At 45.7% G+C, this 26,594-nt stretch overlaps 1 protein-coding gene across 2 annotated transcripts in view; it reads right to left on the bottom strand.

Moving 5' to 3' along the window:
- The window catches only part of LOC121009451 (gamma-aminobutyric acid receptor subunit beta-4), a 465,957-nt gene that overhangs the window by 68,301 nt on the left and 371,062 nt on the right, over window positions 1-26,594 (bottom strand). For both annotated transcript variants that reach the window (XM_040442566.1, XM_040442567.1), the window contains one exon: window positions 25,041-25,181. In XM_040442566.1, the coding sequence (XP_040298500.1) occupies window positions 25,041-25,181 (141 nt within the window). The remainder of the gene's footprint in view (window positions 1-25,040; window positions 25,182-26,594) is intronic.

Here is a 26,594-nt window from a genome sequence, read left to right on the forward strand (position 1 = left end):
TTTGTTGTTTTTGTTTTCTTCGAGAATTCTTTGGGCAAAATGATCAATATCAGGAAATGATTGTGGAACATTTGTAGCCACATTTTTATACCTTCTACAGTCTTTAGAAAACAATGAAGTATTACTTCATCACCATTTTTTTTTTTAACAGTTCTGTTACTGCATTGCTGTATAATGCAACTTGGCATGTCTTTGATATTAAAATTAATAAACCTGAAAAAAAAATTATTAGAATTTTCATTATTCACAAATTTTATAAAATAATTAACAAATAAAAAACACAGATTATGGGCGTTTTAACATCGGTGTATGTGGACACTGTAATTAGGTAGGCCTGTAAATGTGGCTTATAAGCGCCATTTCCCTGTGGCGGCAATGACAGTAAAGTGGTTGGCCGGTAAATGTGGCTTATAAGCGACATCTCCCTGTTGCGGCAATGACAGTAATGTGGTGGGCCTGTAAATGTGGCTTATAAGGGCCATTTCACTGTTGCGGCAATGACAGTAAAGTGGTTGGCCTGTAAATGTGGCTTATAAGCGACATCTCCCTGTTGCGGCAATGACAGTAAAGTGGTGGGCCTGAAAATGTGGCTTATAAGCGCCATTTCCCTGTGGCGGCAATGACAGTAAAGTGGTGGGCCTGTAAATCTGGCTTATAAGTGACATCTCCCTGTTGCGGCAATGACAGTAAAGTGGTGGGCCTGTAAATCTGGCTTATAAGCGACATCTCCCTGTTGCTGTAATGACAGTAAAGTGGTGGGCCTGTAATTGTGGCTTATAAGTGTAACTCTGTGAAGTTACACCGGCTGCGTTATCTGAAATGCCCAGTAGATGGACTCAGTATGCTGTTAATAAGACATTGAGCATTGATCACATGACTGGCTGAAATGAGTCACATGGTGAGTGACATCATCGCAGGTCCTAAAACGACGCGGGCTGCACAGCTCTAAAGAGGAAGGTCCTGGAAAAGTTTCTGGAAGTTACGATTTGCTCAGCCAGAGAGAGGACATGGGTCTGGCATTGAGAGACTGCAGCACAGAGATAGAACCTGGCGGAGAGAACTTACTTCACCCAAGATCACACCTGCTGAGAGAGGGACCGCTGGCAAAGACAAGCACTGAGTCCAGACGTCTGGTGAATCCAGTGAAAGGAGATTGCTGCGGACTGGCCTGGTAAATGGTGTTGTGAGGGTAAGTCAAACCTCTCCCTGTATCACCACAGGGCACCTGTCTCCTCACTCACAATAAAGACTCTGAGGTCCTGTGACGGACATTACACAGCTCAGGCTGCTTCAGTGACCCTGCGGAGCAGGACTTATAAGGGCCCCAACTCTCCTATGTGCACCAACGGCCATTAGGGCGAAGATAGGGGGTGGGACGCAGGTGTGCTAGTGGGTGGGTGAGGAAGAATCCACATTACTCTGTTATTTGTGTTACTCTATTGTATTTTCCTATGTATGTTGGTTCATTTTGTTACGCACTATATAAAGTTAATCCCAGTTAGGCTGTGTCAGTCTCATTTGCACCAAGTATGTTCCCAGTGGAGCCTCACATCCCTACCTCGGATGCTCCACTGGGTGGAGGCACTGCCGCAGACATGTACCCCAACTCCCAGATAGCGGAGGCTCAGGATCCGCCTGTCAGGCATAGTGAGTTAACTAGGGTTAGGGACCCCATAGACACTAGGGGGCGCCCCCAAAACCCCGTTACATAAGCGACAACTCCCTGTTGCGGCAATGACAGTAAAGTGGTTGGCCTGTAAATGTGGCTTATAAGCGACATCTCCCTGTTGCGGCAATGACCGTAATAAGGGTGGCGTTTAATGTGTCTGTTTCCCTTTGGCAGTAATAACGATAAATAGGTGGTTGAAAGGGAGTCTTATTATATTATTTTCACTTTAGCGACGTTTTGTAAAATGCGTGTTGGGGGTCGGTGGTCTGAATATGAATGTAATTTTGTTTATATCAATTTGGGGGCAATAGTAACTGTGTTTGGAAAAGTAGAAAAGCCTTATTATATAAACTTCACTTTGGTGGGAAGAAATGTGGGGGTCCCTAATAAGAACCTTATTAGCTTGATGTTGACTTTGGGGGCAATGAAAAATGTCTGTTGAGGTCCTGGAAATGATAATTTTCACTACGGAGCCAATCCAAGTTCAGATAGGGGCATAAGACGGAGTGTTATGACAATATGGTGACTAAGGGGTTAATATATTCATATTGTGGTCATGGAAAGTCAGTACTTAGTGGAGGAGCTTTATCAAAAAGAATTACTTTTTTATAACTGTATTCAGTGAATTCAAGATAGCCATCTAATTAAATGTGTGTTTGTCACATGTGTATATGTTGGTACTGATAGATAGCCCCATTAAAATTGCAGAGTTTTTGAGATATAATACCTGCAGAATATGAAAACAATGCTCCAGATGATCACTGGCTTGCGATCTGCGGCAAGTCAACAGTGATCACGTGGACGCATGGAGAGTGAAGACCAGGGCGCGCGCGCGCCTGAGGAACAGAAGACAGGCAGGCATCGGGGACGGACGGCGCATGCGCGATTCAGTTACAGGATCGCGCTTGAGTCCGCGCGAAAGACGGGATCGCGCTGTTACTGAGGCCGACAGCGCATGCGCCGCCTGTACAAGCGCGGTCCCGGCGACTGAGCCGGGTGTCAATTACACTGCTTAGAGGCAAGGTTAGGGCAGGGGAGTTACAGCCTGGAGTGAGGGAAGGGCTACCCCCTTGACTTCTACCGTGACTTCAGGAGCTGGGGAAGAGTACTTTATAAGTCGTTTTTTTCATGAATATACATCGCAGGAAAGCGGCACAAGAAACACAATGAGGATAATCTATAAAGGTACTGGTGATAGTTTATTAAGTGAAATCCAGGTGAAAGGTTCGCTTTAAGGACTCTATAATGACAGGGAGCATTCCACAGGATTGGTGCTTAGCAAATATAGTGCCAATATAAAAAAAAAAAAGGTCAAAAACAGAGTCCGGAAACTATAGGCCAGTAAGTCCAAAAAAGTGTGTGTGTACGTGGGTAAGTAACTGGCTCAGTGAAAGAATACAGGTTTAACACTGACCAATGCAAGCAGTGACGTAACGTGGGGGCCATTGCCCTGGCTGCAAAATTGCAGGGGGCGCCAGGCAGCAGGCACTTCAATGAGGGTCACAGGAGCCTATGGCTCCCGTCCCCTCTGTTCTTCCTCATAGGCTTCAGGTTAGTGGACTGAAGCCTATGAGGCAGTAGCGCGACACAGGAGATCGCGATTACCTCACCATGACCTTCTGCGCCGGGTCTTGCGAGATGACATGATGCTGCGCAGGAGGGCACAGTGATGTGTTTGTGACTGCCTTCAACTGGACGCCCGAACACAGGCTACAAAAGGCGATGAAGAGAGGTAACAGGTAAGTATATATATATTTTTTTTTTAATAGGCGGGCCATAATGGTGGCACTATGGGGTTGGGGGGCATTATACAAAGGTGGCAATTATTATTACAATACTACAGAGGGGGTTATAATTATTACTATAATACAGAGGGGCCATAATTATTACTATTATACAGAGGGGGCCATAATTGTTACAATAATACTACAGAGAGGGCCATTATTACAATAATACTACAGAGGAGCCATTATATATTATAATTTCACAGATGGCATTACACTTATGTGCATTACAGGGGGAGGGGAGGTCTTTTATCTGAGGATGATAGTAAAGTGAGGAATCAAAAAAAAAATTCTGTGAAACTCTGCAGAGACGAGACGCGGCTGAAAGGTGTCTTATCTCCAGATGAAGACTCTGAGGAAAGAGTCTACGTTACAGGAGAGGTCACTGGATGTAAGAGGTATGTGCTGCTAAATTCTACTGTATATTTCATAGCAATGTATGTAATGTCCATTCAAATATCTGTTTCATGGTAGGGTTGGGGGGGTATATAGAATTTGGCCCACACTGCCGAAGCCTGGCCCAAGACTTCAGGTCACACTTTGCGTGTGAATTCTGGGGCCCTAACACCCATCTATTACATTATCTATAGTCAGAGAGTTATCACCGTGTTATCTGTGGTGTTACGTAGGACTACAGGTGACATCTACTGCATTATCTGTAAAAAAGGTGTGTGACCACATGTTGGGTGTGGGGCGCAATACTTGGCTTGCCCCTGGTGCTGGCAACCCACGCTACACCACTGAATGCAAGGTAATGCACATGGGAAGGAATAATGCAAGTCAATTGTATATACTGTATTAAAGGATAAAACACTGGGTAACACTGACATGGAAAAGGACTTTTAGTGGACAGTAAACCTAACTGTAGAAACCAGTGTCAGGCAGCTGCTGCCAGGGCCGATAAGATTATGGGGTGCATCAAAACGGGCATAGATGCACGAGATGAGAACATAGGGGATCATTTATTATACTGAAATACCCCCATATTAGGAGTATTTCAGACGCAGATGGCAATGCAAGAGTTAGTTGCGCCTCTATTTGGGACTTCGCTCCACTCATGCCAGGTCTAAAATTGTGGTTGTGGCATGGGCGGGGCATGGGCGGGGAAGGGGACGGGCCGACAGGCCCATGTCATTTACCATTTTCTACGCCTGTTTCAGGCATGGAAAAAGCTCTAAATGTAAGACTGAGGGGACATCTAATGACTATGTACACATATATCAGGAGTCAGTACAGAGATCTCCCCATGATCAATTTATACCCAGGACTGTGATTATGATGAAGGGACATCCACTACTTCTAAAGGAAAGAAAGTTTCTACACAAACATAGAAGAGTATTCTTTACTATAAAGAGTAGTGTGACTATGGAACTTTCCTCCAGAAAAGGACATGGTCCCAGGGAAAATCAATCTTGGAGAGGACTAATCTTCACCTAGTCAGCCTCTCCTACTGACCCTAGGCTCAACAGTTTTTCTGGCTTAAGAGGGCAGGCACCATACATACACAGATAATTGGTGTATCTGCACATGTGCTCCTCCTCTGTTAGCTTGAGTCTGTTCAGCTTCATAGACTCTGGGCCAGTAGCTGAAGAGGTAGCAGGAGATGGAGAAAGTGGCCTCAGGAACTTTTTTATTTTTTTATTTAACATCTTTATTGGTATATAAAACAGATACACAAAAACATTAGAGTACAAACTCAATATAATTAGTACCATTTTTTTCCCCTAACTCACACCCCATTTCCCCCCACCCCAACCCCGCGATGTGTCCACCCCTCCCCCCCCCCAACATCCCTCAGAAGGAGATAAGGAGAAGGGAGAAAAGAAAAGAAAAAAAAGAAAAAAAAGAGGGGAAAAGGAAGGAACAAAAAAAAAAAATTAAATTCCAAATACAATCAAATCAGATCTTCCAACCGTCCCAAATCTTAATCCATTTCTCAAATACATCTCTCTGCCTATAAAGAATCCGTTCATAGTTTTTAACCTTATTAACCTGATTTATCCAGTTGTTTACCTCTGGAGTATGACGTGCAAACCAGCTCCGGCTGATCAAAAGTCTGGCCATGAATAGTATACTACCTAATAAAAATTTTTGATGTTTATGGCTACTTATTGTGGAAAGATCATTCAATAGAAACAATTGTGGGTCAAGAAGAATCCGTATTTTTAGTTTATGAATAAGGAAATTATTAATACCGTTGCAATATTCTCTAAGTTCTGGACATGCCCAGATCATGTGCAGATAATCCGCACCTACAGTATCACATCGAGGGCACTTGGAGGTATCTCTTAATCCACATTTGTTTAACCAGATGGGGGTAAAATATAGCCTGTGATAAATATTAAACTGTATTTGAACATGATTGAAGTTGTGAGATAGTACACCTAGATTAGTAAAAATACTCCCCCACCCTACCAATTGTATATTTAGACAATCCATCTCCCAGGCCCTTTGTCCGGGCGATAGTGTCTCAGAAAATCGTGACTTACATAATAGTTTAGATATATTTGAAATCTTCATTCTTAGTGATATCTTCCCTATCCACTCATTTAACGGAGAAGAATTATCTATTTCTAACAGTGATTTATCATCCAAACTAAAAAGTGCAAACCGAAGCTGAAAGTATCTAAACCATCTTTACATTGCGTGATAGGTCCAAAAACGACTTAATCTATTTATTCTTAACAACCTGTGTGATATAAAGAATCCCGTTCTTTTGCGAAAATTGATCCATTACTATACCATCTAAGGTCTGTAGGTGAGTATTGTGCCAAAGAGGTGTGAATATAAGTGATCCCTTTACTCCCAACCATGTTCTAGTGGTAGCCCACATTTTCGAAAGTGATTTTGTGGTCTCTTTGTAATCCCGGTCTCTGTTAGTCAATAGGCCGGTGTAGCGTTACATTACCCTTCCTCGTTAGATTTCCCTACCCCCTGACTTCCTGTCGCATCGGCGATGACGTATGGAGGCGTGTCTTAGTTTTTACAATCTGCGCATGCGCAAAAGGCCAGACTAGTGAAAATCTCACTGCCGATTTCAGCAGCACACTGGGACACTGCGCATGCGTCGGGGAGCCGAGGTAGGGAAAAATTACGGCCCAGTGCGCAAGCGCGGTTAACTCATAAAAATCCACCCGATATACGCGCCTGCGCAGTGTGGGGGTAGGGAAAAATTACGTCCCAGTGCGCAAGCGCCGAGGGTAGTATAAATATCCATTTCACAAAAGCGCTTTTAACCCTTTGCAGGAGCAATTGTCATATTGTTCGCTTATAAATAGGTTCTATTATATAGGGGGTCTGCACAGTATATGGGGGTAGGTCTGCACAGTATATGGGGGGGGGGTCTGCACAGTATATGGGGGTAGGTCTGCACAGTATATGGGGGGGGGTCTGTCTGCACAGTATATGGGGGGGGTCTGTCTGCACAGTATATGGGGGGGTCTGTCTGCACAGTATATGGGGGGGTCTGTCTGCACAGTATATGGGGGGGTCTGCACAGTATATGGGGGGGTCTGTCTGCACAGTATATGGGGGTAGGTCTGCACAGTATATGGGGGGGGTCTGCACAGTATATGGGGGGGGTCTGCACAGTATATGGGGGGGGTCTGCACAGTATATGGGGGGGGGGTCTGCACAGTATATGGGGGGGGGGTCTGCACAGTATATGGGGGGGGGGGTCTGCACAGTATATGGGGGGGGTCTGCACAGTATATGGGGGTAGGTCTGCACAGTATATGGGGGGGTCTGCACAGTATATGGGGATAGGTCTGCACAGTATATGGGGGGGTCTGTCTGCACAGTATATGGGGGGGTCTGTCTGCACAGTATATGGGGGGGTTTGTCTGCACAGTATACGGAGGGGGTCTGCACAGTATATGGGGGGGTCTGTCTGCACAGTATATGGGGGGGTCTGTCTGCACAGTATATGGGGGGGGTCTGCACAGTATATGGGGGGGGGGGTCTGCACAGTATATGGGGGGGGGGGTCTGTCTTCACAGTATATGGGGGGGTCTGTCTGCACAGTATATTGGGTGGTGTCCGCCCAGTATATTGAAGTTGTGGGGTCTACGCAGTTTATTGGGGGGCTATCTATGCAGTATATGGGGGGTTATCTACGCAGCATATTGGTGTTCGTTCTGCGCAGTATATTGGGGTCTGTCTGCGCAGTATATTGGGGTCTGTCTGCGCAGTATATTGGGCGATGGATGTGCAGTATATTGGGGGATGGATGTGCAGTATATTGGGGGATGGATGTGCAGTATATGGGGGGGGGGGGCAGTGTACTATATTTGTGGGCTGTGCGTTAGATGTGGAGCTGTGCACCACGTGTGGCCTGTGTGTTCCATGTGTACAACCCTAGTTTAACAAAAAATAAAAATAAATTCCCAGCCAGAGGGACGGCCCCACATCTGCCACCAAATCCGTCGCTCACTGGATTCTGTCATCTCCGTCTCTGTGTCTCCCACAGTCTGTGTGTCTGTCTGCTGTATATATGTGGACCGTCCGTCTGCTGCACTGCGTCTGTTCTGCCATTTACTCTAACCATTTTAATTATTTTTTGTGTGTCCCAACTCTGACCAGCATGTTCTCCTATGGAACACGAAGTACCTGAAGTGGAATGAAGAAGCCCATGTTTGAGGCCCGCGCCCTCTGACAGATGACAAGCTGCTCCTGTTTGCACCGCTACTTCAGCATTGTGTACGGTGATCACCGCGAGGTCAGAGGTCGGCAACCATAGGCCGTCTAGATGCTGTGAATTACATCTCCCATCATGCTGGCAAAGCATTATGGGAGGTGTAGTCCAAAACATCTGGAATACCAAATGCGTATGAATGAAAAGCATGGTGTGTGAGACTGGTCAGTAACAAGGGTTGGAGCCTTGATGTGGCGTTACTGCTCACATGTGTATCCATGTGCCAATTCAACCAATGTGAGTGACTGTAATACTGATGAGGTAACTAAATACTGTGACGATGGAGAATTAATCTACCGTATCTCCTACACACCGCTTACACCGTGACCGTATCTCCTACACACCGCTTACACCGTGACCGTATCTCCTACACACCGCTTACACCGTGACCGTATCTCCTACACACCGCTTACACCGTGACCGTATCTCCTACACACCGCTTACACCGTGACCGTATCTCCTACACACCGCTTACACCGTGACTGTATCTCCTACACACCGCTTACACCGTGACCGTATCTCCTACACACCGCTTACACCGTGACCGTATCTCCTACACACCGCTTACACCGTGACCGTATCTCCTACACACCGCTTACACCGTGACCGTATCTCCTACACACCGCTTACACCGTGACTGTATCTCCTACACACTGCATATAAAATGACTAAATGGAAACGTACGAAAGCCATTCCGAGGATCCGTAATGCGGATCATTTTGTCACGTTCGTTTCCATTTTTGCCTCCGTTCAGCGGATCCTTTCTTGATTGAGTAGGATTACAGTCTGTCCCCCCCACCTCATGTATTCAGATCCCAGGGTTGTCATTTGCTTTGAATCCTGTAAATGCTCCGTTGCTAATCTCTCGGGGGGCCGTCTTCTTGAAATTTTAATTATGTCCGGTTTCAGCTCTGATCACGGACCACACCTTTTGGAGTCTTGTACACGACTATATGCACTAAAACATGTCTAGTGTTAGTTAACGGGCCATATTGATGGTGCGGACAGGAGTACATGGCATCATGATGTTGTCCATGTTGTGCCTCACAATGGGCGATTGTCTCACACTCCTATCATCTATTAGTGCTAAATAGTCCCACCGGAAGCTCGACTTGCATCATCGTCATCTATGATTGTGTGCACTCCTGTTGGCACGATCAATGCCACGACGGGACATATGGCCTCTTGTAGGGAATACAGTCGTGTGAACGAGGCCTTAAAATGGGTTTTCTCATCTCAGACAATAGGGGCGTATCGCTTGGATATGCCGCCATTGTCTTATAGGTGCTGTTCCCCGCACCTATATTGAGAACTGATCCCCGAAATTGGAGTATGGCCCAATACGCATGCTCTGCCGCCATCCATTCTTTTCTATGTGAGAGTTGTGGATTAGCAAACAGTGGTCGAGGGGCCCCATTAACCACTTCCCGCCACACTAACGCCGAAAGGCGCCATTGCTGCGGCGCTCTCAGGCTACACTAACACCGATTGGCGTCATCTCGCGTGAGCCGAGATTTCCTGTGAACACGCGCACACAGGATCGGAAGGTAAGCGAGTGGATCTCCAGCCTGCCAGGGGCGATCGTTCGCTGGCAGGCTGGAGATGTGATTTTTTTAACCCCTAACAGGTATATCAGACGCTGTTATGATAACAGCGTCTAATATACCTGCTACCTGGTCCTCTGGTGGTCCCTTTTGTTTGGATCGACCACCAGAGGACACAGGCAGCTCAGCAATATGTAGCACCAAGCACCACTACACTACACCCCCCCCCCCCCGTCACTTATTAACCCCTGATCACCCCTGATCACCCCATATAGACTCCCTGATGACCCCCCTGTCATTGATCACCCCCCCTGTCATTGATCACCCCCCTATAAGGCTCCATTTAGATGTCCGTATGTGTTTTGCGGATCCGATCCATGTATCAGTGGATCCGTAAAAAACATACAGACGTCTGAATGCAGCCTGACAGGGGGGTGATCAATGACAAGGGGGTGATCAATGACAGGGGGGTGATCAGGGAGTCTATATGGGGTGATCAGGGGTTAATAAGTGACAGGGGGGAGGGGTGTAGTTTAGTGGTGCTTGGTGCTACATATTGCTGAGCTACCTGTGTCCTCTGGTGGTCGATCCAAACAAAAGGGACCACCAGAGGACCAGGTAGCAGGTATATTAGACGCTGTTATCATAACAGCGTCTGATATACCTGTTAGGGGTTAAAAAAATCACATCTCCAGCCTGCCAGCGAACGATCGCCCCTGGCAGGCTGGAGATCCACTCGCTTACCTTCCGATCCTGTGTGCGCGTGTTCACAGGAAATCTCGGCTCACGCGAGATGACGCCAATCGGTGTTAGTGTAGCCTGAGAGCGCCGCAGCAATGGCGCCTTTCGGCGTTAGTGTGGCGGGAAGTGGTTAATGGGGCCCCTCGACCACTGTTTGCTAATCCACAACTCTCACATAGAAAAGAATGGATGGCGGCAGAGCATGCGTATTGGGCCATACTCCAATTTCGGGGATCAGTTCTCAATATAGGTGCGGGGAACAGCACCTATAAGACAATGGCGGCATATCCAAGCGATACGCCCCTATTGTCTGAGATGAGAAAACCCATTTTAAGGCCTCGTTCACACGACTGTATTCCCTACAAGAGGCCATATGTCCCGTCGTGGCATTGATCGTGCCAACAGGAGTGCACACAATCATAGATGACGATGATGCAAGTCGAGCTTCCGGTGGGACTATTTAGCACTAATAGATGATAGGAGTGTGAGACAATCGCCCATTGTGAGGCACAACATGGACAACATCATGATGCCATGTACTCCTGTCCGCACCATCAATATGGCCCGTTAACTAACACTAGACATGTTTTAGTGCATATAGTCGTGTACAAGACTCCAAAAGGTGTGGTCCGTGATCAGAGCTGAAACCGGACATAATTAAAATTTCAAGAAGACGGCCCCCCGAGAGATTAGCAACGGAGCATTTACAGGATTCAAAGCAAATGACAACCCTGGGATCTGAATACATGAGGTGGGGGGGACAGACTGTAATCCTACTCAATCAAGAAAGGATCCGCTGAACGGAGGCAAAAATGGAAACGAACGTGACAAAATGATCCGCATTACGGATCCTCGGAATGGCTTTCGTACGTTTCCATTTAGTCATTTTATATGCAGTGTGTAGGAGATACAGTCACGGTGTAAGCGGTGTGTAGGAGATACGGTCACGGTGTAAGCGGTGTGTAGGAGATACGGTCACGGTGTAAGCGGTGTGTAGGAGATACGGTCACGGTGTAAGCGGTGTGTAGGAGATACGGTCACGGTGTAAGCGGTGTGTAGGAGATACAGTCACGGTGTAAGCGGTGTGTAGGAGATACGGTCACGGTGTAAGCGGTGTGTAGGAGATACAGTCACGGTGTAAGCAGTGTGTAGGAGATACAGTCACGGTGTAAGCGGTGTGTAGGAGATACAGTCACGGTGTAAGCGGTGTGTAGGAGATACGGTCACGGTGTAAGCGGTGTGTAGGAGATACGGTAGATTAATTCTCCATCGTCACAGTATTTAGTTACCTCATCAGTATTACAGTCACTCACATTGGTTGAATTGGCACATGGATACACATGTGAGCAGTAACGCCACATCAAGGCTCCAACCCTTGTTACTGACCAGTCTCACACACCATGCTTTTCATTCATACGCATTTGGTATTCCAGATGTTTTGGACTACACCTCCCATAATGCTTTGCCAGCATGATGGGAGATGTAATTCACAGCATCTAGACGGCCTATGGTTGCCGACCTCTGACCTCGCGGTGATCACCGTACACAATGCTGAAGTAGCGGTGCAAACAGGAGCAGCTTGTCATCTGTCAGAGGGCGCGGGCCTCAAACATGGGCTTCTTCATTCCACTACAGGTACTTCGTGTTCCATAGGAGAACATGCTGGTCAGAGTTGGGACACACAAAAAATAATTAAAATGGTTAGAGTAAATGGCAGAACAGACGCAGTGCAGCAGACGGACGGTCCACATATATACAGCAGACAGACACACAGACTGTGGGAGACACAGAGACGGAGATGACAGAATCCAGTGAGCGACGGATTTGGTGGCAGATGTGGGGCCGTCCCTCTGGCTGGGAATTTATTTTTATTTTTTGTTAAACTAGGGTTGTACACATGGAACACACAGGCCACACGTGGTGCACAGCTCCACATCTAACGCACAGCCCACAAATATAGTACACTGCCCCCCCCCAATATACTGCACATCCATCCCCCAATATACTGCGCAGACAGACCCCAATATACTGCGCAGACAGACCCCAATATACTGCACAGAACGAACACCAATATGCTGCGCAGATAACCCCCCATATACTGCATAGATAGCCCCCCAATAAACTGCGTAGACCCCACAACTTCAATATACTGGGCGGACACCACCCAATATACTGTGCAGACAGACCCCCCCATATACTGTGAAGACAGACCCCCCCCCCATATACTGTGCAGACCCCCCCCATATACTGTGCAGACAGACCCCCCCCCATATACTGTGCAGACCCCCTCCGTATACTGTGCAGACAAACCCCCCCCATATACTGCACATCCATCCCCCAATATACTGCGCAGACAGACCCCAATATACTGCGCAGACAGACCCCAATATACTGCGCAGAACGAACACCAATATGCTGCGCAGATAACCCCCCATATACTGCATAGATAGCCCCCCAATAAACTGCGTAGACCCCACAACTTCAATATACTGGGCGGACACCACCCAATATACTGTGCAGACAGACCCCCCATATACTGTGAAGACAGACCCCCCCCCCCATATACTGTGCAGACCCCCCCCCCCATATACTGTGCAGACAGACCCCCCCCCATATACTGTGCAGACCCCCCTCCGTATACTGTGCAGACAAACCCCCCCCATATACTGTGCAGACAGACCCCCCCATATACTGTGCAGACCTACCCCCATATACTGTGCAGACCCCCCCCATATACTGTGCAGACCCCCCCCATATACTGTGCAGACCTACCCCCATATACTGTGCAGACCCCCCCATATACTGTGCAGACCCCCCCCCATATCCCCCCCCATATACTGTGCAGACAAACCCCCCCCATATACTGTGCAGACAGACCCCCCCATATACTGTGCAGACCTACCCCCATATACTGTGCAGACCCCCCCCATATACTGTGCAGACCCCCCCCATATACTGTGCAGACCCCCCCATATACTGTGCAGACCTACCCCCATATACTGTGCAGACCCCCCCATATACTGTGCAGACCCCCCCCCATATACTGTGCAGACCCCCCCCCATATACTGTGCAGACCCCCCCCATATACTGTGCAGACCCCCTCCGTATACTGTGCAGACAAACCCCCCCCATATACTGTGCAGACAGACCCCCCCATATACTGTGCAGACCTACCCCCATATACTGTGCAGACCCCCCCCCATATACTGTGCAGACAGACCCCCCCATATACTGTGCAGACCCCCCCATATACTGTGCAGACCTACCCCCATATACTGTGCAGACCCCCCCCCATATACTGTGCAGACCCCCCCCCCATATACTGTGCAGACCCCCCCCATATACTGTGCAGACCCCCCCCCATATACTGTGCAGACCCCCCCCCCCATATACTGTGCAGACCCCCCCCCCCATATACTGTGCAGACCCCCCCCATATACTGTGCAGACCCCCCCCATATACTGTGCAGACAGACCCCCCCCATATACTGTGCAGACCTACCCCCATATACTGTGCAGACCTACCCCCATATACTGTGCAGACCCCCCCCCCATATACTGTGCAGACCCCCCCCCATATACTGTGCAGACCCCCTATATAATAGAACCTATTTATAAGCGAACAATATGACAATTGCTCCTGCAAAGGGTTAAAAGCGCGTTTGTGAAATGGATATTTATACTACCCTCGGCGCTTGCGCACTGGGACGTAATTTTTCCCTACCCCCACACTGCGCAGGCGCGTATATCGGGTGGATTTTTATGAGTTAACCGCGCTTGCGCACTGGGCCGTAATTTTTCTCTACCTCGGCTCCCCGACGCATGCGCAGTGTCCCAGTGTGCTGCTGAAATCGGCAGTGAGATTTTCACTAGTCTGGCCTTTTGCGCATGCGCAGATTGTAAAAACTAAGACACGCCTCCATACGTCATCGCCGATGCGACAGGAAGTCAGGGGGTAGGGAAATCTAACGAGGAAGGGTAATGTAACGCTACACCGGATTCTAGGAGCGTAAATATATTATTATATGAGGAACTTCTTACTAGGCTGCTTAAAAGTGTGCTGTTTTGCCATTCATAACACATCCATAACTGAGCAGCAATGAAATAGCCTTTGAAGTAGGGGAGATTTAAACCCCCATGCTCCAATGATTTGTATAGGTATTTCAGTTTGAGTCTCACTCGTTTTCTTCCCCAATCTAGGTCATTAATTATTCTTTCCATAAGTTTCAAATATTTATCCTCTATCGAAGTAGGTGCATTCCTAAGAACATAGAGGAATTGAGGTAGAATCACCATCTTGACCAATGAAACTCGGTCAGCTCTAGATAGAGGGAGTCTCAACCAAATCCCTATTTTTGCCCTACTTTTCGCTATCAGTGGAATCAGATTCAGTTGTACAAAGTTATCAACCTTGGGTGATATCGTCATACCCAAGTATTGGAAGGTGTCGACAACATCCAACTGAGTTATCAAAGACTCCTTTTGAGATAACAGGTCTATTGGCATCAAGATGGTCTTTGACCAGTTTATATCTAGGCCTGATACCTCACCAAATAGTTTAACCCTTCGGATAATTCAATGAAAAAAAGAACATTGTCCGCGTATAGAGAGATGCGATCTCCCACTCCTAGTGTTCCAAATCCTTTAATTTGATCGTCCTGTCTAATAGCCAGAGCTAAAGGCTCAATATAAATATCGAATAAGAGTGGGGATAATGGGCAGCCCTGGCGAGTACCACTATTTAAATCAAAACTAGTAGTAAGGCTCTCATTAAGACTCAACTTAGCCGTAGGGGATCTATACAATAGTTTAATCATATTTATGAATCTCTCCCCAAAGCCCATCCTGGCCAGAACCCTCCACAGGAATCGCCACTCAACCCTGTGAAAGGCCTTAGAGGCATCTAATGACAGGATGGAGCGGGCAGACCCCCCAGGAGCCTGTATGTTAGCAAAGAGTCGATGGAGATTATGGTGAGTACCCTTATTTGGAATGAAGCCATTCTGGTCCGGGTGGACAATGGAGGAGATGACCCCAGAGAGTCTTGTGGCTGAAATCCTTGCCAGGAGCTTTACATCCGCATTCAACAGTGAAATCGGTCTGTAGGATCCCAAATCTATGGGGTTCTTGCCTTTTTTTGGAATTAGTATTATTACCGCTTCCATCATTGAATCAGGTAGGTTCCCCTCCTCCACCGATTCAGCAAAGACCCCCAACAATATAGGGAAGATGACTTCCTTGTATTTACTATAAAATTTATATGGAATCCGTCTGATCCGGGGGTGGAGTTGCCCGAGCATAGTTTAATTGCCCCTTCAAGCTCCTGAATAGAGAAGTCGACCTCAAGTGCCCTCTTCTGAGCCAAGGAAATAGTAGGAAAAACAATACCGTCGAGATAGGAATCCATCATTTCATCCGTAATCCTAGAGTCAGCACTATAAAGATCTGAGAAGTAATCAGGGAAAACCTTCTCTATGGAATTTTGTCCACTTACCATCCTACCATTAGCCAATCGGATGTTATCTATGTTTTTTTTTTGGATTCCTGGCTCGAGATCACTCTGGAAAGAAGTTTCCCCAGCCACCCTGACTGGAGTATGCTTGTGTAGTCTTCTGCAAATTTTCCCTATTTTCCTCTGTCTTATTTATATAAAAGGATTGTGTAGCTAAGGACACTAATTCTTAAAATTTTTCTCATTTTTCCCGTACTCCTTTCTCAGGTTCGTGATGTTGCTGACCATTATTCTCCTCATATAGGCATTAAAGATATCCCATACTACTTGGATTTTAGTTGAGCTATAATTAATATCCCAAAATCGGTTAATTTCCTTTTGTATTATATTCTGGTGCTGATACCACTGAGGAAGGGGTGAACACTGGGACCCCGAAACGCGTCTGATGCTACATCCCCCACTTTTGCTGCACGGAAAGACTGAGTACCAACTATCGACTGCCATCAACCAGAGGTGTGTTGCTTTAATCGACGAAATTTGACAACATAGAAGTTCAGAGGACTAACAAACAGAAGGCCGGTAATTACTGACCTAGGTGTCGACGAAAGTCCACCAATGCGATCCATATTAGCAAGAATCTCCCGATAAAATAGTGCTATAAATAACGGAGGCACGTTTGGGGAGTGAGAACATCTCGAGGTCTGGCAAAAGTCAAGTCGATTTAAAGGTAAAGTGACCTGCAAGTTGTTTAGTAGCGGGACGCCGCTACCTACCCTGTTTAAGCGGGACGCCGCTGTATCAGGTGTGGGCAAATCGCCATATGAACATTGTTTCTTGGTCTCGAAAATTCATCGGACACTATTAACTGACTTTCTGCAGGACATATAGAATAGATTTTTAGGATCGACTTTCATTATCATCATTTTTTTAGGGCTATATCTCCCTTCCATAGACATTGGGTCAAATATTTTATTGAATATATTATCGATTATTGTATTTGTCATTTTATGAGCATAAGTATGGTCTCCACTGTATTGTTTATATTCGTATGAGGCTGTCATCTATTATCTATAGAGCTAATATTTGCATTTTAGGCTGCTATTCTTTATTGATTTTATTGTGTGCTGAGCCAATAGTGCCATTAAATAAAATTATATTCTTTGTGCATACATATGGTCCCGAATTTCTTTGAGTGCCCTGTCCATATTCATAAATTTTTCATATATATAATCATATCTCTGATATATATGAATACATAATATATGTGGAAACTACTACTGAGGTTTTTAGCCTTAATATATGTACAGCAGGTTAACATGAAGCTCTATAGCCCAGTGATTAAGGTTCTTGACTTTAATGTAGAAGGCTGTAAGTTCGAATCCCAGCATAATCATTTCAAAAATAGAGGCTAAATAAAACTTAAATAGACACACCAACCTTTTTAATTTGTGCAACTATAATTTTTTGTTGGGAAAGATGGCAACCCTAACAGAGCCCCTGCTCCCCAGTGACCCCCATAACTTTTTTTTTATAGTTATGTCTACAGAGATGTGTGGGGGCTCATTTGAGGGAAATCTGTCTTTTTTTACAATATCATTTTGGGGTGTGTATGACTTGATCACTTTTTATAAAATTTTCTTGGTAGATAAAGTGATGAAAAAATGGCAAATCAGCCTTTTTTATTTTTTTCTGTTACATCCTTCACCATATGGGCTAACTTTTTTTTATATTTTTCATAGATTTTTGGGAAAAGTGAGGTGATTTTACGCTTTTAAGTTTTTTTTATATTTTAAAAACTTTTTTATTTACTTTTTTTTATTACTTTTCATCAGATTCCAACTTATAAAGAATAATGGAAATTGTTCCATTATTCTCTATAGAAATCACTATATCACAGTTTAGTGCTGCCACCTAGTGGCCTGAACTGGGATATACTAACAATGAGCCTGGAAGCCTAGTGGAAGCCTAGTACTGTCACGGATGTAGTAGGGGAGAACACCAAAAGACAACAAGAAGGAAGGGACAAGACACTAGGCCTCACCGCTAGGAAAGGAAAAGGGTCACCACCTATAAAGCCCTGCTAATGGCCCTAACTCCTATCCGTATGGGCACCTCTCGATGGTAGAGATGCCCATACACAGGAACCTAGAAAACCCTGGTGGCCCTCGGATGCCCTAATGGTAATGACAGGGCAGAGACAACCAGCTCCTTCCCTGGTGAAGGAACCAGCATCTCGCTGAGGCCTAGTAAACAACAAAGGTGGGGGGGAATACAAATTGCTGATCTGAAATTCTAAATTGCCGTCCACCATGACAGGAGAGGGAGGCAAGGAGGACGGCTCAACAGGTTCAACACATTTCTTTAACAACGATTTATGAAAAACTTTATGGATTTTCAATGCCTGAGGAAGTTCAAGACGGAAGGCTACAGGGTTAACAATGGCAGTGATCTTGTATGGACCAATAAATCTTGATCCCAACTTCCAAGAAGGTACCTTAAGTTTAATGTTTCTTGTAGACAGCCACACAGAATCACCCACTCTCAGGTCCGGACCACTCATACGTTTCCTGTCAGCCGCATGCTTATACCTGTTGCCCATCTTTTCCAGGTTATTTTGGATTTTCTGCCAAATAGAAGACAAAGAAGAGGAAAATCGTTCCTCCTCAGGAATGCCAGAATTATGAGCACCAGAAAATGTACCAAACTGTGGATGGAACCCATATGCCCCAAAAAACGGCAACTTATCAGTGGATTCCTGTCTACGGTTATTTATAGCAAACTCAGCTAACGACAAAAATGAATACCACTCTTCCTGATTCTCTGAAACAAAACATCTCAAGTAAGTCTCCAGATTCTGATTAGTGCGCTCCATCTGTCTGTTCGACTGAGGATAAAAAGCCGAAGAGAAGGACAATTGTACACCCAGACGAGTACAGAACGCTCTCCAGAATCTGGAAACAAACTGAGTCCCTCAATCGCACACCACATCAGAGGGAATGCCATGTAGTTTCGCAATGTTGTCGACAAACACCTGCTCAAGAGTTTTAGCATTGGGTAGACTAGGTAATGCAATAAAGTGTGCCATTTTACTAAAACGATCGACAACCACCAGAATCACGGTCTTTCCCGAAGAATTCGGTAAATCCGTGATAAAATCCATGGACAAATGGGTCCAAGGTCTGAACAGGATGGGCAATGGAAGCAGAGATCCGGAAGGCCGAGTGTCACCTTAGCACGTGCACAGGTACCACAGGCTGACACATAGTCCTCAATACACTTACGCAACCCCGGCCACCAGAATCTGCGAGAGATGAGATCGACAGTTGATCTACTCCCAGGGTGCCCAGCAAGCACCGTACAGTGATGTTCCTCGAACACCTTGTGATGTAATTCAGAGGGAACAAACAACTTCCCCTGAGGACAAGAGTCCGGAGCATCCTCACGTGCCTCCAACACCCTGGCCTCGAGATCAGGATAGCGGATATAACCACCCCTTCAGATAAAATGGGACTAGGGTCATTAGACTCACCCCCCCCAGGAAAGCTACTTGACAAAGCATCCGCCTTGACGTTCTTAACCCCAGGGAGGTAAGTGACGATGAAGTTAAATCTGGTGAAAAACAATGACCATCTGGCCTGCCTTGGGTTCAGTCGCTTAGCCGACTCCAAGTAGGCCAGATTCTTGTGATCCGTAATTACCATAATAGGATGAATTGCTCCTTCCAACCAATGCCGTCATTCCTTGAACGCCAACTTAATGGCCAGCAATTCCCTATTCCCCACATCATAATTCTTTTCAGCAGTCAAGAGTTTTTTAGAGAAAAATGCACATGGGCGCCATTTACTGGGTGAAGGACCCTGCGACAATATTGCTCCTACCCCTACCTCAGACGCGTCAACCTCAACAATAAATGGCTGAGACACGTCCAGTTGCACCAGAATAGGGGCCGAAGCAAAACATTCTTTTACAGCAGAAAAGGCCTGTAATGCCGCATCAGACCAGATAGAAATATAAGCACCCTTCCTAGTCATGTCTGTTAAAGGTTTAACCACCGATGAATAGTTAAAAATAAATTTACAGTAGTAGTTGGTAAACCCCAAAAACCGCATAAGCGCTTTCAGATTTTCAGGTTGATCCCAGTCCAACACGGCACAGACCTTCTCGGGATCCATACGAAAACCTGAGGATGAGAGCAGGTAACCCAGAAATTGCACTTCCTGTACAGCAAATAAACACTTTTCCATCTTAGCATACAACTTATTCTCTATTAGGATCTGTAACACCTGTCTCACATGATCCTGATGAGTCTCCACATTAGGCGAATAAATTAGTATGTCATCAAGGTATACAATGACAAACCTCCGCACGAGATAATGAAAGATGTCATTGACAAAGTGTTGAAAAACCGCAGGAGCATTGGTTAACCCAAATGGCATGACCAGGTTTTCAAAATGACCCTTAGGGGTATTAAATGCGGTCTTCCACTCATCCCACTCTTTGATCCTTACTAGATTATATGCCCCCCTCAGATCCAATTTAGAGAACACCTTGACACCGACATCTGACTAAACAAATCTGGAATCAAAGGAAGGGGGTAAGGATCACGGACGGTAATACGATTGAGCTCACGGAAGTCCAGACATGGTCTCAGGGTACCATCCTTTTTCTTTACAAAGAAAAATCCAGCAACCACTGGGGACTTGGATGGTCTAATATGTCCCTTTGCCAAACTCTCGGTGATATACTCTGGCATAGCCTTTCTTTCGGGTTCCGAAAGATTATACAACCGAGATTTGGGCAATTTAGCTCCGGGAATAAGATTGACGTGACAGTCATACTCTCGGTGCGGAGGCAACTCCTTATTACGACTCTCAGAAAACACATCAGAAAATTCAGAAATGAACGAGGGTACAGTTTTAGTGGTAACCATAGAGAATGATGCATTAAGACAGTTGTCCATGCAAAAATCACTCCAATCGAGAATCTGTGTCGCTTGCCAATCGATGTTAGGGTTATGTTTGCTTAACCATGGTAAGCCCAACACCAACGGAGCAGACATACCCTCCAACACATAACAGGAGATAGATTCCTGATGCAAATCACCTACTCTTAAATGAATGTCATTCACTACCTGCGACAGGCATTTTTGGGCGAGAGGTGCTGAGTCAATTGCAAAGACGGAAAAACTATTCTCTAATGCATTAGTAGTCAACCCGTGAATTCATACAAACTGTCCATCAATCAAGTTAACTTCTGCCCCACTGTCGATAAATGCTTTGATTTTCATAGTTTTGGACTCTAGCGCCACCTCGGCAGACAGGAGAAAACGGGTACTACCAGTAAAAGACAAAAGTAGGTTTTCTTGCTCCTCACCCACACTACCAATAGTAATTTGGGGTTTAAACTTTTTTTTAGTTTTGTTTACACCTTGATGCTGCAAGTACGGACAAATATTCACAAAATGTCCCTTCTTGCCACAACAAAAGCAGACTCCTTTCACATGACCCAAGCTTTTGCCAGTAGTTCCAGGAGTAGCTCCTCCTAACTGCATAGGCTCATCACAAGGCACAACCACCCGTGTATCTCCACCATAAGTGTCAAAGGAAGCAGTACCCTTATTGGACAGTACGTCCTGAAGGCGAGGACCCCTAGATCTCTTCCTCAGGCGTCTATCAAGCCGTACAGCAAGGGACATAGCTGCTTCCAATGACTCAGGATTTTCATGAAAAGCCAACGCGTCCTGCAGTCTCTCAGAGAGACCCTGTCAGAATTGGCTACGGAGAGCAGAATCGCTCCACTCTGTATCCGTAGCCCATCTCCTAAATTCAGAGCAATAGGTCTCCACAGAACGTTCTCCCTGCCGCAAACCTCGTAACTTGGTCTCGGCCTGAGAGATCCCATCTGGGTCATCATAGATAAGACCCAAGGCGCTAAAGAATTCATCTACCGATGGTGATCCGGTCGGCAGAGAAAAAGCCCAAGATTGGGCGTCCTCTTTAAGCAATGAAATAATCATACCCACACGTTGACTCTCATCACCAGAAGAGTATGGATGCCAGAAAACCTGTCCGGGAGAGCTACATTCGGTTCAGGGCAGGCCTGGAACCCACCACCGGAACCAGCAGCCTGTGGACTCTGATTTTGCAAAACCATCGCACGGAGGTCTACTACCTCCAAAGTCAGATTCTGCAGCTGTTCGACCAGTGCAGTCATAGCATCCATAGCTGCCAGATTAGAACAAAAAATGGCGGTATTGGCTCTGGATAATATCACGGATGTAGTAGGGGAGAACACCAAAAGACAACAAGAAGGAAGGGAAAAGACACTAGGCCTCACCGCTAGGGAAGGAAAAGGGTCACCACCTATAAAACCATGCTCCTGGCCCTAACTCCTATCCGTATGGGCACCTCTCAAAGGGAGAGATGCCTATACACAGGAACCTAGAAAACCCTGGTGGCCCTCAGATGCCCTAATGGTAATGACAGGGCAGAGACAACCCGCTCCTTCCCTGGTGAAGGAACCAGTGTCTCGCTGAGGCCTAGTAAAAAACAAAGGTGGGGGAATACAAAATACAACAAGCGAAACACTTAACTTCTGAGGCTGAAGGATGATGGATGATGGATGAACAGGACTTCAACTAGAACCACACTCCAGCTCTTCCAAAAACCAAATGAAGCTATCCAGACGAAGGAGTAAAGTCAGACTAAATAGGGGGAGGTAAAGGTCCCATGATCCACACCTGAACAGCAGGTGTGGACATACAAGCAACACACAGACAAAGTGAAACCAAAACCAAAAGAGGCTGTCAGATCACTAATCTGCAGATAATCTTTCAGACCTTCTAAAACCTCTCACCGGTGTGACAAGTACAGGCTGCGGCTCATTTTTAGAACAGGGTGCTTTCTCTGATCTCCGCTGGCGGAAGGCGCCTCTGAGCAGGAAGCCCGAGCTTCCATTTTTTAACACTCTCAGATGCCACAAGGGGGCCCACGGAGATTTATCGCCCAAGGGCCCACATGAACCTGGAGCCGACCCTGGTAGTAGGAAGGAGGAAGCAGAAGCAGTGCATCTGGACTCATCAAATATTCTTTGGAAAGTCTCCAAATGTACACCGATGGTTGTTAATAACAGGATAATTTCTTTCCCAGAAATGGAAACAGTCTGTGGTGATGATATAGGTGCTGTAGCTGCTACAGGGGGCTGCAGTACATGTCAGAGTGTTTAGATGGGCATTGACATAATACAAATACGACAAAAGTTCACATTGCCAAGCCATTTCTTGAAATAGTTCAGAGACCCCCAACAGTTTTGGTCAGCGAGGTCCATGGTCTGAGTTTACTCTAACGGACAGTGGGTTTGGACCCACTGTGCCAACTAACTAATTTGACTTTGGGCTAAACCTAAGGGCATTGCTCTGAAAGTTCTCTATTTTCTCCCTTTAATCCCTGTACAGGTATCTGGACTTCGTCACAGGGGATGTCACAGGCCACTACCTCCTGGAGTAGTCCTATGTAGTTGGCTGCTTACCCACAGAGGTCAGAGACACCAGTGCAAAGCATCAAGGAAACAGGAAAAACACATCTGAATACAGTGCAAGGTCTGGGCAAGCTGAGTACGTGCATATTCCAGATAACAATTCAAAGTTCAGGGCAGGCTGAGTCTTTGTGTGATAGCTATTCCAAGTTTGGGGCAAGCGGCAAGGAGCAGAATCGATAGTCAGGCAATGTATGGTACAGGCAAGATATCATAGCTTTGATGGTTACTAGAGACTAGAAAATCTGAAGGCTCAGGCAAGTGGGTGGGACAAACAGCCCAGCTAAATAGTGAGATCAACAACTTAATCAGCAGCTGAACAGGGAGTAAGGGAAAAGGATTAACTCTTGCGGTGCTGAATAGACGTTCAATGAGCACCAGCCCCAATACACACAGGGAGAAAGGAGAAAGCGCCAAAGTAACATTTTCTTTGACAAGGTGAACTATGATGAAAAAGTTGTATATTTCAATGTGTATGCATTCATGTTGCTTGGGTCACTTAAAGAGGACCTTTCATTACAATAAAAAATCTAAACTAAGTATGCTGACATGGAGAGCGGCACCCAGGGATCTCCCTGCACTTACTATTATCCCTGGGCGCCGCTCCGTTCTCCCAGTATAGGCTCCGGTATATTCAGATTTTTGGCTCAACTGGGAGGAGCCTGCTCTTGTTCTCCTGGGCGTCTCCTTCTCCCAGCTCATATCCTGGGAGAAAAAAATCTCTCAGGCTATGAGCTGAGCGCTGCGATTGGCCAGCACTCAAGCCTGGGAGAAGGAGACGCCCAGGAGAACAAGAGCAGGCTCCTCCCAGTTGAGTCGAAAATCTGAAGATACCGGAGCCTATACCGGGAGAACGGAGCGGCGCCCAGGGATAATAGTAAGTGCAGGGAGATCCCTGGGCGCCGCTCTCCATGTCAGCATACTTAGTTTAGATTTTTTATCGTAATGAAAGGTCCTTTTTAAAGGGTCATTAACTTTTCACACAACCTTGCATAAATAAATAGTACAAGCGGCCATAAGAAACTTTGTAATATATCTTATCAGAGAAAAATCACTTGTTCTACAGTTATCAGCTATTTCTGAAGTCATAAGCTGCACACTTAAGGATCAGAATACATCATCCTATACAAGTTTATGAAGTGGGTAGGAGAAGGAGTGAGCAGGGAATGAGTGAGACACACACAGCTAAATAGACTGCACAGCTAAATAGCTTCTCTCTCAGCCCAAGAGCTATATTCACTACCATACAGGTCAATACTTCTCTGTAATGTCTTCCATTATTCTGGGGCTGCTTCTGAGTAGTAGACAGTTAGGAAGCATTTTCTCCCCTATTTTCTGTGTGCAGTGGATGGAAGCTCACCTCCATCCACCAAATCAGGTAAAACTGTAAACCAGAGACAGGGCCTGTAGAGGAGAAAACTGCTAAAATGCGAGATACAAGTCAAATAAGGACAAAAAATAGTGTACATGTACACAAAGTGTACTATTCATTAATAGTTTAAAGGTTAGGTACTTTTAAATAATGCATACCTTAGAAGCAAACACATGGTTTAAAAAAAAAGCAATTTAGATTCAAGCAGCATTTGCCTCAAAATCATGATATGTCCATGTATAAGTGTCTTACCTGTCGTAAATACAACTTTCTTAGTAACCAGTCTGGTTTCAATGATACTGAACTGGGGCAGTTCCAGAGCAGGTACCCCAGTCACGGCTGCCTCTTCCCCTCCCTGCCAGAAGAATTCAATGTCATCTGTTGTGTATCCATCTACAAAAAAGTCATCATTTTATTAGAAAGACAAACAAACATTTGGTCTTTAGCCTATTGCATCCTATTAACAATCTATAAGAACATGACCAGTTGTAATGATCCATTGTGGATGTTTTTCTTTACTAATCCATTAATAATCATAATTGATTATCTATAGAATAATAAAATTATAACTGGTTGTTTATGGCAAGTATTGTAATTATACTAATTTGGTTTCATGCTTAGCATAAATTACCTGGAGCATAACCAATATACAGTCCTGATCAAAAGTTTAAGACCACTTGAAAAATGGCAAGAAATCATATTTAGCATGGCTGGATCTTAACAAGGTTCCAAGTAGAGCTTCAACATGCAACAAGAAGAAATGGGAGTGAGACAAAACATTTTTTGAGCATTCAATTTAATGAAAACAACGAATAAACGGAAACAGGCTGTTTTTCAGCTGATCAAAAGTTTAGGATCACACCTCCAAAAAAAACCTAAACCCCCCCAAAACAGAAATCCAACTTCCAAACATGAACTCAGTAATGAGTAGCTCCACCGTTATTGTTTATCACTTCCAAAATTCGTTCCGGCATGCTTGATGCAAGCGTTTCCATGAGGTGAGTGGGGAAGACGGCCGCACGAAGGCCATCTATTGTCTGGAACTGTTGTCCATTTTTGTAAACTTCCCTTGCCATCCATCCCCAAAGGTTCTCAATTGGATTTAGATCAGGGGAACGCAGGATGGGCCAAAAGAGTGATGTTATTCTCCTGGAAGAAGTCCCTTGTCCTGCAGGGCATTGTGTACTGTAGCGTTGTCCTGTTGAAAAACCCAGTCGTTACCACACAGACGAGGGCCCTCAGTCATGAGGAATGCTCTCTGCAACATCTGGACATAGCCAGCGGCCGTTTGACGCCCCTGCACTTCGTGAAGCTCCATTGTTCCACTGAAGGAAAAAGCACCCCAGACCATTATGGCGCCCCCTCTACTGTGGCGCGTAGAAAACATCTCAGGTGGGATCTGCTTGTCATGCCAGTAACGTTGGAAACCATCAGGACCATCAAGGTTACATTTTTTCTCATCAGAGAATGAAACTTTCTTCCACCTTTGAATGTCCCATGTTTGGTGCTCTCTTGCAAAGTCCAAACGAGCAGTTCTGTGGCGTTCAAGGGGATGAGGTCTTTGAAGACGTTTTTTGTTTTTGAAGACCTTCAGTCTCAGATGCCGTCTGATGGTTATGGGGCTGCAGTCAGCACTAGTAAGGGACTTAATTTGGGTCGAGGATCGTCGAGTGTCTTGACGGACAGCCAATTGGATCCTCCGACTCAGTGCTGATGAAATTTTTTTGGGTCTTCCACTTTACTTTTTTGTTCCATAACCCTCAGGATCATTTAAGAAATTCCAAATGACTGTCTTACTGCGTCCCA

The sequence above is a fragment of the Bufo bufo genome, chromosome 8, assembly GCF_905171765.1.
Source record: "Bufo bufo chromosome 8, aBufBuf1.1, whole genome shotgun sequence".
NCBI lineage: Eukaryota > Metazoa > Chordata > Amphibia > Anura > Bufonidae > Bufo > Bufo bufo.